Genomic DNA, 14,157 nt, shown 5'->3' with positions numbered 1-14,157 from the left:
AAAGATGGATCAATATAGATTATAATCTGAAATACAGAGAGAAAAAAGAATGGAGATGGGTTAACAGAGCTAAGAATGCATAACATCATTAGGTGCACCAACAGGGTGCTTTGGGAGTGAAGACAGAAAAGATGCCAAAATTACTTGAAGAAATAATCTCTACAACTCCTCAAATTCAATAAACAACACAAATCTACATATCCAAAAAGACTGACAAATTCTAAACAGGATAAACACAAAAGATTCACAAACAGATGCATTATAATAAAAATGATGAAAGTCAGGAAGAAAATCTTGACAGCAGCAAGAGAATTCACTGTGAGCAGGTCCACCTCTCAAGAAATATTACAGGACCCCTATAAGAGATACCAAGAGACCATAGAGATCCCTTCAATGTCATACAAAAAAATAAAGAGCACTGGTAATAGTAACTATTTAAAATAAAAGAGTAAAAATTCATATCTCTTCTTTTTTCTGTTACCTGATTATAATATATATATGTATATATATGTTCAATATTATATGTAAATTTATATATTTATACATAACATTAATTATATATAACATCATACATAAAAGTAAAGGCTAAATGCTTTCTATTTACACCTGAAGTCCACCCTCACTAATTCTGTTCCATGTTTTACTACAGTTTCTAGCCAGTGCAATAAGAACAAAAGTAAAATGCATGACTTGGAAAGGAAAAAAAAAACAACCCAACAACCCTACTTATTGCTACGCAACTTTAAGAAAATCCTTAAAAATATCTGCAAGAAAAGCTACTAGAGTACAAATAAACAATATAATAAAGTAAATTGCAGTCCTACAAAATAACAAGTAATTGGAAAATTAATCTCTTTAAAATTCTAGGCTTTTTCTTTTGTTTGTTTTTATTGTAGTTTTTGTTGTTTATTTGCTTTGGTACTAGGGATTGAACTCAGGGAAGCTTTATCACTGAGATACTTTTCCAGTACTTATTAATTTTTAGATAGGGTCTCACTAAGTTGCTGAGAGTCTTGCTAAAATAGCCGAGGCTGAATTCAAATGTGCAATCCCCTTGCCTCAGACTCCCAAGTCTCTAGGATTACCAGCTTGCACAACTCCTTCTTATAATAATTCCATTTTAGTGTGATAAAGAAATAGGATAAAACATTTTGATAACTGAAAACCATAGAAGCTACCTATGCGGTCTCCCAATGTCCTACAAAGGAAAAGAAAAAATAAGAATTTTTAAAAGAAAACTTCACCAAAACTACACAGTCTTTATAATCAGACAACAGAAATGACAGTCTTCAAAACAACTGTAGGTTAAAAAAGAAAAAGACAAATCCAAGGAAGGAATCTCTTTTGTTTCCACACCACTGCAAGGATTTGTGGTGTGCTAGGCTTTACCTAGATACATCATGGAAAAGAGAAAAGAGTGGAGCTAGCCTCAAGTCTAAAGTTGATACATAGGTCTGTGTCACAAAGAGAAATATTGCAGCAGTCCTTGTAGACCAGGACACCCCCTATAAGGACAAGACTTAAACGTGGGCCCAATTTGAAGGAGCAGTCTCAGGTTTAGTGTCAGGGGACAAATAAAGTACAGGGCACAAAAGGGAAAGGCCTTTTGGTAACTGGCTTTTTGAGGCATAAAGAAATATAGTGAAAAAATTAAATTCTTGCAAAAAATTTTAAAAAACCATATTCAGCGTACAGAGCACATATAACCTTAACACTAACACCAAATGTTTACTATTCTGACAGAGGAGATTACCTCAAACTAGGAGTCTTATAAATTAAAACAGTGCCCCCAAAATTTAGTGAATCTATAGTTATTATTTTAAAAATAAGAAACCAGATCCATCACTCTCAAATCAATGCATACTCCTCTGTAAAATTCAAACACAAAGCAGAAGACTCTAAGCTCTCTAAACAGAATTAAATACAACCAAGCCAACATTACAGTGCTTAAAAAACCATCTTAAATCAGAAATTCAAGCATTACAAATTAGATATAAAAGAGAGAAAGAAGAAAACAGAGTTAACTAAACTCTGGTAAGAAATGAGGGGGGAAGTATCTCATTTTATGAAGTACACAAGGAAGAACAGACTCCCCTGAAAGTTTAATGAGGCATTTTAAAAAAGGAGAACAACCAAGAAAGATGTAATAAAGGAAGAAACAAAGATGGGCAGAAATGGAAAAGAATTAATATTTAAAACTATGATTCATAAATACTTCTCAGAAATAAAAGAATTCCCCTGGACATGCTTATGATAACTAGCCCCCATCTTCCAAAAGTAACCTCTACCCTGATTTTTTGTTGGTGGCAGTACTGGGAATTGAACTCAGGGGCACTCAACCATTGAGCCACATTCCTTGCCCTATTTTGTATTTTATTTAGAGACAGAGTCTCACTGAGTTGCTTAGCACCTCACCATTGCTGACTGAGGTTGGTTTTGAACTTGAAATCCTCCTGTCTCAGCCTCCTAAACCAATGGGATTACAGGCATGTGCCACCATACCTGGCTCTACTCTGACTTTCCTTTTTTCTTTTTTCTAGTTGTTGATGGGCCTTTATTTTATTCATTTATTTATATGTGGTGCTGAGACTCGAACCTAATGACTCACACATGCGAGGCAAGCACTCTACCACTGAGCCACAACCACAGCCCCCTCTACCCTGACTTTTCATCCATCAAATAGTTTTGCCATCTTTGACCTCTAGGTAGACTGATTAATAGACCAAGTCCTGTTTTGTGTCTGGCTTCTTTGTCTCAATGTTACAAATTTGTTCCTGCCATCTTCATTGTTCCAGTATATGGAGTTGTTCCAATTTCTGTACTGATCTGACTCTTGATACAAAACACCTGGGTGACTTCCAGATTCGATCTACTGAAACCATGCTGCTATGTACATTCTTGTACATCTCTCCTAGACAGCCTGAGTAACTCTCTGCTGGGTATTAACCTCTAGCAGAGTTGGCAAATGTTTTCTATAAAGGACCAGAGAATAAACATTTCAGATGGTGTGAATACAGTCACAAATTCCTCCTGTCCTTATTTCCCTCCTTCTTTCCACCATTTAAAAATGTAAAATCATCCAGGCTTAGAGGTAATATAAAGTCCCACGCAAATTTTTCACCTGGTGTGCTACACCCAGAATTCCTGGATCACAAGCATACCCTAAACAATAGTTCCAAAATATTTACCATTTGGACTTTCAAAACACAGAACATGAAATATCCAATTGTTCCACATTAATGCCAACACTTAAAAATTACCACTTCATTTTAAATATACTTGTAGGTGAGCGGTGGCATTTTAATTTGCTTTTAATTTACATTTCTCTCATTACTAAAGAAGTTAAACACCTTATCAGATGTATGAGCCTTTTGAATATTGTCTTTGTGATGTACCTGTTCAAGTGTCTTGCCCATATTTCTATTATACATTTTATTACTGGTTTGTGAAAAATCTTAATTCTCAATAAGTTTTATTTGTGAGGTGTATGTATTATAAATACCTTCTCCCATTTTATAGCTTACTCTGTTAACTCTCTCAATAATGCTTTTTCAAAAATAGAATTTCTCAATATTTTAGTACACTATATCATAATTTTCCAAATAGTTAATTTTTTGTATTCTGCTTAAAAAAGCATTGCCTACTTCAAAGTTCTTAAAAATGTCATGCTAATGTCATATACCAGAAGTTGCACTGTTTTAGCTTCCACGTTTAGATTCAAAATCTGAATGGAATTAATTTTTCCATATGACATAGGGGTCTAGATACAAATTTCAGAGATCCAATCTAACCCAGCATCATTTATTCAAAAGACCATCCTTTCCTGTTGCATGTCATTGTTTTATTTCCCCCCATATTCAATGGTTTGGATATGTGCCCCCAAAAGTTCATATGCTGGCAGTCTGTTCAGTGTGGTGGTGTTGAGATGATGGAGCCTTTAAGAGGTGTGGCCTATTGGAAGGTAATTAGGGCAGTACCCTTAGAGGGGATCATTGTAGTTCCCCCAGGACAAAGTTAGTTCTTTTAAGAGAGGATGTTATAAAACAAGGCCACCCAGTGTGCTTGGCTTCTTCTACACACTGCAGTTTCCTTTTCCATTTCTCTGCCACATTGTGATATACCAGAGGCTGAACAGATGGAGCTGCCTGATCCTGAACTTTAAAATTATGAGTTAAATTAATCTCTTTCCTTTATGAAGTACCCAGCTTCATAAAGAACAAAGAAACCATAAACACAGATGTTCCACGATCATGGTGGGATTACATCCCAATAAATCCATTTTAAGGTTAAAAAAAAAAAGCCTTACTTCAAAAATGCTTTTAATACAACTAACCTACCCTACTTCTCAGCTTAGCAACACTGTACACTGCAGTGTATCAATTGTTCACCCTAGTGACAGCATGGATGACTGGGAAGTCAGCTCACTGCTGCTGCCCAGCATCACAAGAGTATTGTGCCCATCCCTAGCCTGGAAAAGATTAAAATTCAAAGTACAGTTTCTACCAAATGCCTATTGCTATCATACCACTGTAAAGTCAAAAAATAGTTATGTAGAACCATGTTAAGTCAAGGACTGTTTTTAATGTGGGCATGTTTTTACAATTTCTATCATGTTTCATGGGTTATCTGTCTGTTCCTGTACCAATTCTACACTGCTTTAACTACTATGGATTCATCATAAGCACTGACAACAGGTAATCATAAAAATTTGTATCTATACTTTTCTATTCTTGCTTTTTGAATGCTCAACGCAAAATTATGATAATACCAGTCACAGAACTCCAGAGACCATCTCTGGATCATTGCTAACTGAAATTTTTTCTTGACAAAGAAGCACTCATTTCTCTTGTCACATATATTATTCCTGCTCATCCCTTTAAAAAAACTGTAGAGACTTGTAGGATTCATATCTTTTTCTTCTGCAATGCCACTGCATGCAGAACAATTATGTCTGACTTAAACACAAATTTCTCGATATTCAAAGAATTTATGAAATCACATGCATTCCTCTAACTCTTGAATTACAAACTTTTCCTAGCAAATCCTATTTTATATTTGAACTGGATGGTAGTAACCGTGTGTGTGGTGTCTATATTCCCATAGCATTATGAGGTATTCAAATAATTCCTCTACCCTTTTCCATTTTCTCCTTCTGAAATTTCTATTAAAAATATTCAGAATTTTTCATTATATCCTCCCTATCTTTAACAACCTATTTTCATACTTTGCATCTTGTATTGCTTAATTAATCTCTTTCCTTTATATATAAGAAATATATATTTCTTCTGAACTCTGAATTTCAGTTTCTTCATATTTACCTTCTAGTTTATTAATGATCTCTTCAATTATATCTAATCATCTATTTAATACATCCACTGATGGCTGTCAAACTTCTAGACCCTCTCAACAAACAGAGCTAGGAAACAACTGCATGAATACTAACTCATGTACACACACACATATTTACTTCTATATACTTTTTAAAATAAAAATGAATTCATACTACTCTCTTAGGCTTTTATCTAGCACCAAACAGTTCATTTAGCCTTAACTCTTTGCTTATTTTTAACCTTTTATCTGAAAGTAAGAAGCCTAGCTTCCATTAAATACAAATTACTTATTTGTTCAAATCCAGTATACAAATAAAGTATTGCTAGAAACTGTTAACTTGTACCTGTGAGAAACAAATTTACCAGAGTACAGTGTATTTATGTATGGGTTTCTCCTTTTAGTATCAAAAAACTGTTTTTCCAAAAGTTAAGTAAGTCATTTTTTTGTGAGATTATGGCATTTGCAATAATATGGGTAGGTTCAATTCTCACAATTTACATTTCAAACCTGGGATCCCCTAACTTCATGGTTAACTTATTTTTAAATTTGTGATATGCAGCAAGAATTTGGAGGGGGGTAGATAGTCATAGGGATCAAACACAGAGCCTTGCACATGCTAGGCAAGTGCTCTATCACTGATAGAGTTTGGATTTGATATGTCCCCCAAAAGCTAATGTATAAGACAATACAAGAACATTCAGAAGTGAAAGTATCTGCTTATAAGAGCCTTAATTAATTCCTTGATGAGATTAACTGAGTGGTAACTAAAGGCAGGTAGGGTGTGGCTGGAGGAAATGGGCATTGGGGAAGTAGTGGGTATATACTTTGTATCTGGCAAATGGAGTCTCTCTGCTTTCTGATCATCATGTGAGCTGCTTCCCTTTACCACACTCTTCCACATGATATTCTGCCTCACCTCAAGCCCCCAGGAAAAAACTTGCTGTGTATGGACTATAACCTCTAAAACCATGAGCTCCAAATAAACTTTACCTCTTCTAAAATTGTTCAGTTCAGGTCTTTTAGTCACAGCAGTGAAAAGGCTGACTAAAACAACTACTGAGCTACATGCCTAGCATAAAGCATGGATTTTGATAAATGCATAGAGTTACATATCTACTAAATCAGTAACATACCCCCAGAAGTTCTGTCCCTCATAATTTCACAGTGATGTCTCCTTAAAAATCAATCCTTAACACTACTCCTAGCAAATAACTGATTGATTTTTCATCCACATACTTTTGTCTGTTTCAAATTGTCTTCTAAAGGAAATAATACAAACTGTAGTCATTGGATCAAGCTATTCCATTAAGCAAAATACATTGATGATTCATCTATCTTTTTCTGTGAATCAATAGTTTGATCCATGTTATTGTTTTTATATATATAACATAGTCTTTGTATAGGGTACTGTTACAATATGTGCCACATTCTCTTGGTTCATCTGGTCTCAGTACTGTACATTGTCAGTGTCTCATCTAAGGCATGTTCTGCAGCATCTCTCCATTTTCTGCCTCGGGGTTTTCACTTGTGCCAGGGAAAGCTATTGGTCAGACATGCTGATATACTTCTGAACTAGCAGGGAATTAATATCTACAAGAACATTGCTTAACCAGTGGGGGATAGGAGGCAATGGTTATATGCCCCAGCCTCCCAGTACCTCAGTGGGATTAATTTTGAGGAGCATTCAACATAGTTCTTTGTAAATCCTTGCTGGGTCTGAGTCCCAGTTTCCCAGTGTGGTAGCCAGATTCATAATGTACATATTATTAGTTTTCTGGTTACTTTTTGAAACTCTCTTCATTCCCTCACTATGCCTCCTAAAATCATCTCCCAAATAAACCACCTCACCCAACTACCTTTGGCAGGCTATTACCTCTTCTGGACCACTCTTTACCCAATTAACCCTGTGATTTGTTTCCTCATCTACTTCAGGTGTTTATTTCACTTTTTAGTGTGGTATTTTCTCAATCTACTTTAAATAGCAAGCCTTATCCTCTTCTTTCCTTTATTTAGATACTAGCACTTACTACTATTCTAACTTCATTGTATGAAATTAATTTTATGAATTTTAATTAAAATGAGTTACATAAATGCAATGATTTCAGTCTAATTCATTAATTTTTGTGACTTTAATACCTAAAATATTCTTTAGCACAAGTAGGCACTCTATAAAAATGTCTGAATAAATTAATTTTCAAGAAGATTGATTATATTTAGCATAAGTATTGATTTCCTATAAAGTAAGCTCCTGAAAAATTACATTTAATTCTTCAAAATTGATTAGTAATGAATACCACTGGCAGCTTTCAAATTAAGGCCAGATGACTCACAGATGTTATAGGCAACTCTACAATACTTACCATAAAGTTTCAGTGTGTATACTGAATTTCTAGAGAACTCTAAGATATACAATGGTATGAACAATAAAACTTTATAATATATTGGTTCATTCAAGGATAAACTGTAATTATTTTCATCACATTTTGATTACCTGGACACTGGATAAAGGACCACTCATAGTTTCTTTCTTTAGGGCACAGACTGGTGTCAAGTACCATCTCACTACTGTGAATCCCAGCAGGCTTCACTGGTCCCCGTGAAGACCCTTCAATGCAGTGTCCTCGTCCTGTATTACTAGGATCATTGCACCAGCCACATCCAGGCTGTTCTAAACACTGTCCACAGGTTCTCAATCCAGAACAATTCTGAGCTGTGTGATAGAAACATTAAAAAATACGTTATGTGACTTTATAGTCAAATAGAATTGTAAGCTAAAGGAAAAATAAACTTAATTATGAAAAAAGATAGTGTCATCAACTATAGTTAATGAAGTTAATGTATTTTTGCACTAGTATCTATGAGATAGGAATTGGCAAGCAAATAAAATGTATATAATGAACAAAGATGAGATAAATGAAGTTAATTGGGCAATTTTTTTAAAAAGGGGATGATAATCATGACATGGAGAAAAATGAAGTCAAAACTTAGAGACTCCTGAGGACCTTCTCACTAATAATACTTTTCAGGAGCTGATCCAGGGGCCTACAAATGAGCTGTACCATTGTCTGTGATACAGAGCTGTGTTAGCCACCCCTATTATACATCCTATGGGTCCTTCAATGAGAACCTCTGCACTTTCCCTTTGGACATCAAGTATAAGTGATGCCTGCCCATTCCCTGAGATTCCTGAACCCCATTTAGACTGCTTCACAAAACCAATGCTCTTCCCAAGGGTCCAAAATACTAATATTTGCTTATATAAATAAACTCAATTTCACCCCAAGAGTACACCGAGTGGGAACAAAGGAACCTGATACTCTGTTTCAGTAACAACCAGCTATGTGTACTCTTTCAGGGCTGCAGGATATCTCCAAGACTGATTTGCTGAAGCTCAACTTTTTGAGGTATAACCTATGAGACTTGCTACACTTACTTTTGTTGTGATGTCATGAAAGTCTGACATCATATTCATAATCATTGCTATGTGATGCTTTAAGCTTTAATCCCAGCATCCTATACTGGGCTGAAATATTCTGTAATTCTTTTATTTTTTATTTGCTATGACTGGTATACTTTATTTGGGAATTGTTTATCTATTAAAAAAAATAGTGATAGACATATAAAGCACCATGATGATGTTTTCTATCACTTGCTAGAAAAGCCCAGAGCAGGGGAAAAACAAGGTAAATTTCTGGCAGACTCAGTTTCATTAGTGTAGTATCAACAACTTAGCTGGCACTCAGTGTTTAACATTGCTGAAAGAAAAATGTTCCTCAGATTACTATAAATAGGAATGGTGTGGGTTTCTTGATGAATATCAGGAACTCATTATGGTAGCTGTGTAGACACACTAGAACATTAAAGATCTGAAGAATTTATCAATGATGATATTCTTTTTTGTGAATTTTTTTCTTTTATCCAATCTCAAGAGATTGGATAAAAGAAGATGGAGAGTAAGTACTACCTCTTATATTTCCTTAATAAGAAATAAAAAAGAAAGACTACTCTGAGTCATTGAACACAAACAGCTGATGTTAACCTTGTAGACAAATAATTCATTAGGATGAAGAGTCTTCCCTTTGAAATTCACATTTCTTCCAACAGTGCCCAGTAGTGAATGACACTTCATTTAGAAGACAAATGAACATTCCATATTCTGCCATCTCTCCTTAGTTTATGTGGTTTGAAATATTTCTCTTATGTCTATGTACTTAGTCCACGGTACTATTAACTGGTTTACTCCCATTGTCCTCAAAACTATCTTGGCTTGCTGTATAATTCATAGGACATAATGCAAAAATCAAATTAGTTATGGTATGTTCACATTCCAATTATTTACTATCATGTGATGGTTTGCAGTAAAATTTACCTAGGTCTTGCGCAGAATAAATTTGATTTCTAATATACTATAGCCTATGTGTATTTCCTAGGAAAACAAATTTTATCTTAGAATTATTTTTAAGGAAAAATGATCATTAAGATATCTTAGCATTACAAACAAATTAAATTATTCTCAATACAACACTCCTGCTAGTGCTTTCTAAACAGGTAGGGAAATCTTAGGTTAAAGAATCCTGGGTTTCTTGCCCTGAATGACAAACTATTAATCTTCTTGTTCTGTTTATCTATTCAATTTTAGGATTTAATGACAAGTTATAAAATGTCATGTTCAAAGCAACATCTAAGTCTCTTGGATTTCATTTTCAATATAAAACTATTGAATATGGTAATGTTGGTTTCATTTTGGTTCAGGAATGGAAAATAACATGCACTGTTGAAAAACTTTTTTAAAAAAAATCATTTTTTTAGTATTTAATAATGACTCAAAAACTAACAGATTTTGTTTTATATTTTTCTTACAGATAAATAGTATTACAGCACAAATTGGGTGTCAACATACTTTATATACAAACAGAGATATGAAAAATCATGGTATATATGTGTAATAAGAATGGTAATGCAGGGGCTGGTGTTGTGGCTCAGAGGTAGAGCGCTTACCTAGCATGCATGAGGCACTGGGTTTGATCCTCAGCACACATAAAAAAATAAAATAAAGATTTGTGTTCACCTATAACTAAAAAATAAATGTTTAAAAAAAAAGAATTGTAATGCATTCCGCTGTCATTTTTTTAATAAAAAAAAAAACAGTATTACAGGAAAGGTTATATATGCTGTGCTATTGTCCTTAATGTTATGGATAGTGTAGAGACTATACTTGAATTAAAGAACATTAAATCAATCATTTTATTTTATTTATTTGGGGGGCTTTGAATGTCAAATTATAAAATATTCATTGTGATTTTTTAAATGTGTAAGAATTGGAAAAATCAATCCACAAGAAAACTGTCAGAAAATTTAAGAAATAACTGCCTTTAATTGTTAAAAAATATCAAGTTTTAAATTAGACAAGTAAATAAAATCTACAAAATACTAAAAGAAATACAAATTTTTGCCAAGCACAGTGGCACACTCCTGTAATCCCAGAAGCTAGGAAGACTGCAAGCAAAAGGATAGAGAGTTCAAAGCCAGTCTCAGCAACTTAACAAGGCCCTAAGCAACTCAGCAACACCCTGCTAAGTGGTTAAGTACCCTAGGTTCAATCCCCAGAACCAAGAAAATAGAAATACAGATTTGTGAGAAATATATTCTCAAGTCTCTTATTATTCTAGTTTTACTATTTCACTTTGGTTTCATTTTCATTTGAACTTCTATATATTAAAAACTAAATCTTCTATTATTACTTTAAATAATGCCCTTAGAAATTCATTTTCACAAATAAAGCATCTATTTTAAAGCTATCAATTATTAATAATCCTACTTATTAACAAAGCTTTCTCAGAAGCCATTAGGCAAAATTAATCTTAAAATATATTTCCTTTCTTCAATTTGTGAATTTTAAACATTGATGCCGCAATATAGTAGTAACTGGAGAATATTGCTAAATTCACATTTGCCTCTCATTTCCAAAGACGAGTTTCCCTTAAGTTCCTTTTTCCAGAAAACCAATCACTGACACAGTTTTCTAAAAACAACATGAAACTTAGTCCTTTTCTAATATAATGCTTTATTTGAAACTATAAATATTTTTTAAAGATTACTGTAAATGGTAAATAATCAGGCACCTATAGTAGAAAATGATAATATAGATCTATTATATATAATTAATCATAAAAAGATACAAAGCTAGAGATAGGGATATAGCTCCGTTGGTAAAGTGCTTGTCCCCCATGCACAAAGCCCTGGGTTCAATCCCTAGCACCACAAAAAATTAAAAAATAAAAAAAAAATAAAAAAAAAAAATATATATATATATATATATATCTAAAAGCATGAAAAAGTCATCATCCAAAGGTCAACAACTTGAAAAAATAATAGTTGCTTTAGTTCTTAGATTTTGAGCAAGAATGTCATCTTCACCCCTACTCACAATTTTATTTTTTAGCATTTTTTTTAAAAACTCAGTACAAATTTGCTGGTTAAAAGTACAAGAAAAAAAATAATAATAATTGAAAATAAATTTGTTTTTCACAAAAAGCGGATCAGTGCCAGGTAAGTACTACTTGCAGAAATAGGAGGTTGCCTTGAGGTAAGATACAATACCCTTCTTCCCCACAATGATGCACAGACCATATAATTAAAAAACTCTGCAACAAAAACAACCATTATAGTAGTGCTGACATCATCAGCACAAATGAAGCCTACACAGCCACAGGAATGGCACACATGACAGAGAAGATAACTCAGATTTCACTCTAAGTAACTTATAAGTTCTTAAGAGAATAAAAGCTTAGAGACTTTCATTTAACCTACCTTTTTTCCTTTTTTAAAGTGAAATATATCACACATATGGAGTAGTACATAAAGAAAAATGTGAGACTAATAAAGTATTATAAATAAACACTCTGTTCCTGTGCACAGCTTGAAAGTGAAACATTGCCTCCCTTCTGCCACTTCCCAGTCAGCACCCCAATCTTCTCCCGGAACTACCTACTACCTGACATTTATGAGAACAAGTCTGTCCCTTACTCTATTGCCACCTACATATGCATTCCTAAACAATACAGTTTAGTTTTGTCCATTTTTTAATATTATCTAAATGAACTCTATCAGTACCTAGTCTTCCATGTTTGGCCTCTTTCACTTAACATCAATGTTTGTGGAAAGACAAAGAGGACCACTTAGGATAGGAGAGGCTAAAGACCATCTCATCTCCTCAATAGTCTCCAGCCCTGATAGTCAACTCCCCTAGCAGCTGGCCTCTAGTTATAAGATGATTTCTATGCTACCAAAGCTACTTCAGACCAACAACTCCTCAGTATCTATACAAAGTCCCTAAAAGGAGATAGCAACAAGGAGCTCAACCTATAATATACCCAGCAGAAAGGAACAAAAGGAAGCTGGTGAACTGATGCAAAACCCTGAACTGGACCTAAAAGAGTTGTAGGATGGGAGGAGAGGCAAGATAATAACAGTGGAGAACTGAGAGCTATCTTTAAGAAAAAGGATTTAAACTTGGGATAAAGATCTAGAGAGGTTTCTCTAGTAGAGAATTGAAATAGTTTCTTCCTCTGTCCATTTAATAACTTTCAACCATGAACACATACATGCCTGAGTTTAACAGATATTGCACCCCAAGTAATTATCTGTGTCCCCTTTGGCTGATCTATAACTGTAATTGCTTTGGGGGCTGGCATAAACACACCAGCATATTCACTGAATGCAATCTTTTCAAACTTTGCTTTTTACAGGTTTAAGTACTGGAAAAAAAATAAATTCTAAGGACTCTTGATCCCTCTGTCTTGACATTCAGCAGTTGAGAAATAGGAAACTGAGAAAGAATAAAAAATTCCTTTCATTTTATCTATGCCTGTTAACACTTAGCAAGTAAATGAATGTTTTGCTTTGTTCAAATCAAGGAGCCCTGGATGAACATAAATTTGGACACCAACTCTATCTCAGATAATTCTACAGCTACCTGTGGTGATGAAATGGTAACTCTTGGGCCCCTACAAAGCATATTATTTTTTTAAAAAATCTAGATCAATTATAAGATGGACAGTACCTTATGAGTGGGACATGGATGCAACATTGAGAAGTGGGTGTCAGGAGCAGCAGGAGTTACCTTTTCATCTTTCTAATTCTGAATATGAACAGAACAATTAATTCAGGTCCCTATGGACAGGCACATTTTTGATCAGCCTCAGTTTGGGAGACAGGATTATGGGAAGACAAACCATATTCTCTGTTAGCAAGGTACTAGCTAGGGCAAGGACCTTCTCCCAAGCAGAAGGAGCTGCACAGGTTCTGAACTCCCCCCAGGCCACCAAGTGCTATCAGAAGAGTGATGTAATTCTCTTGGCAGCTGCATTCTGATGCAGTCTATTTTGGCAAGCAGAGCCACTCTCATAACCATAGGATACCCAGTATCAAAACTTCAGTCAGATGTATCCTTATCCTGTACTCCATATAAAATATGGGACCAGCAAGGGGCAGAGCTTTCTCTTGAAGAGTAACCCACAGCAAGTCCAGCACTGCTCTACTGCCATGACTCTCCATTTGACACCAAGATTCTGCATCCTGCATTTGTAATATGTGTATCAACACTGGTATTTTTTGATCAAAAAAATGCTTATATGAATCTAATCATAAAAAAAATAATTAGACAAATACAAATTTACAGCCTTATAAAACAACTGACAAAGATTATTCAAAAATATCAAAGTCATGTAAGAAAAAGAAGACAGGAGAACTGTACTACATTAAAGGACACTAAAGAGGCACAACAAAGCAATATGTGATTCTTGAGGTGAGCATTGCCATGAAGTG

At 34.4% G+C, this 14,157-nt stretch overlaps 1 protein-coding gene across 1 annotated transcript in view; it reads right to left on the bottom strand.

The window, feature by feature from the left end:
• Positions 1-14,157, bottom strand: part of Atrnl1 (attractin like 1) — a 694,860-nt gene that overhangs the window by 515,480 nt on the left and 165,223 nt on the right. Inside the window, exon 18 of the mRNA XM_026389193.2 lies at positions 7,823-8,041. Within this exon, the coding sequence (XP_026244978.2) occupies positions 7,823-8,041 (219 nt within the window). The remainder of the gene's footprint in view (positions 1-7,822; positions 8,042-14,157) is intronic.

Source organism: Urocitellus parryii, chromosome 5 (assembly GCF_045843805.1).
Source record: "Urocitellus parryii isolate mUroPar1 chromosome 5, mUroPar1.hap1, whole genome shotgun sequence".
NCBI lineage: Eukaryota > Metazoa > Chordata > Mammalia > Rodentia > Sciuridae > Urocitellus > Urocitellus parryii.
This window is presented reverse-complemented; position numbering and strand designations above follow the sequence as displayed.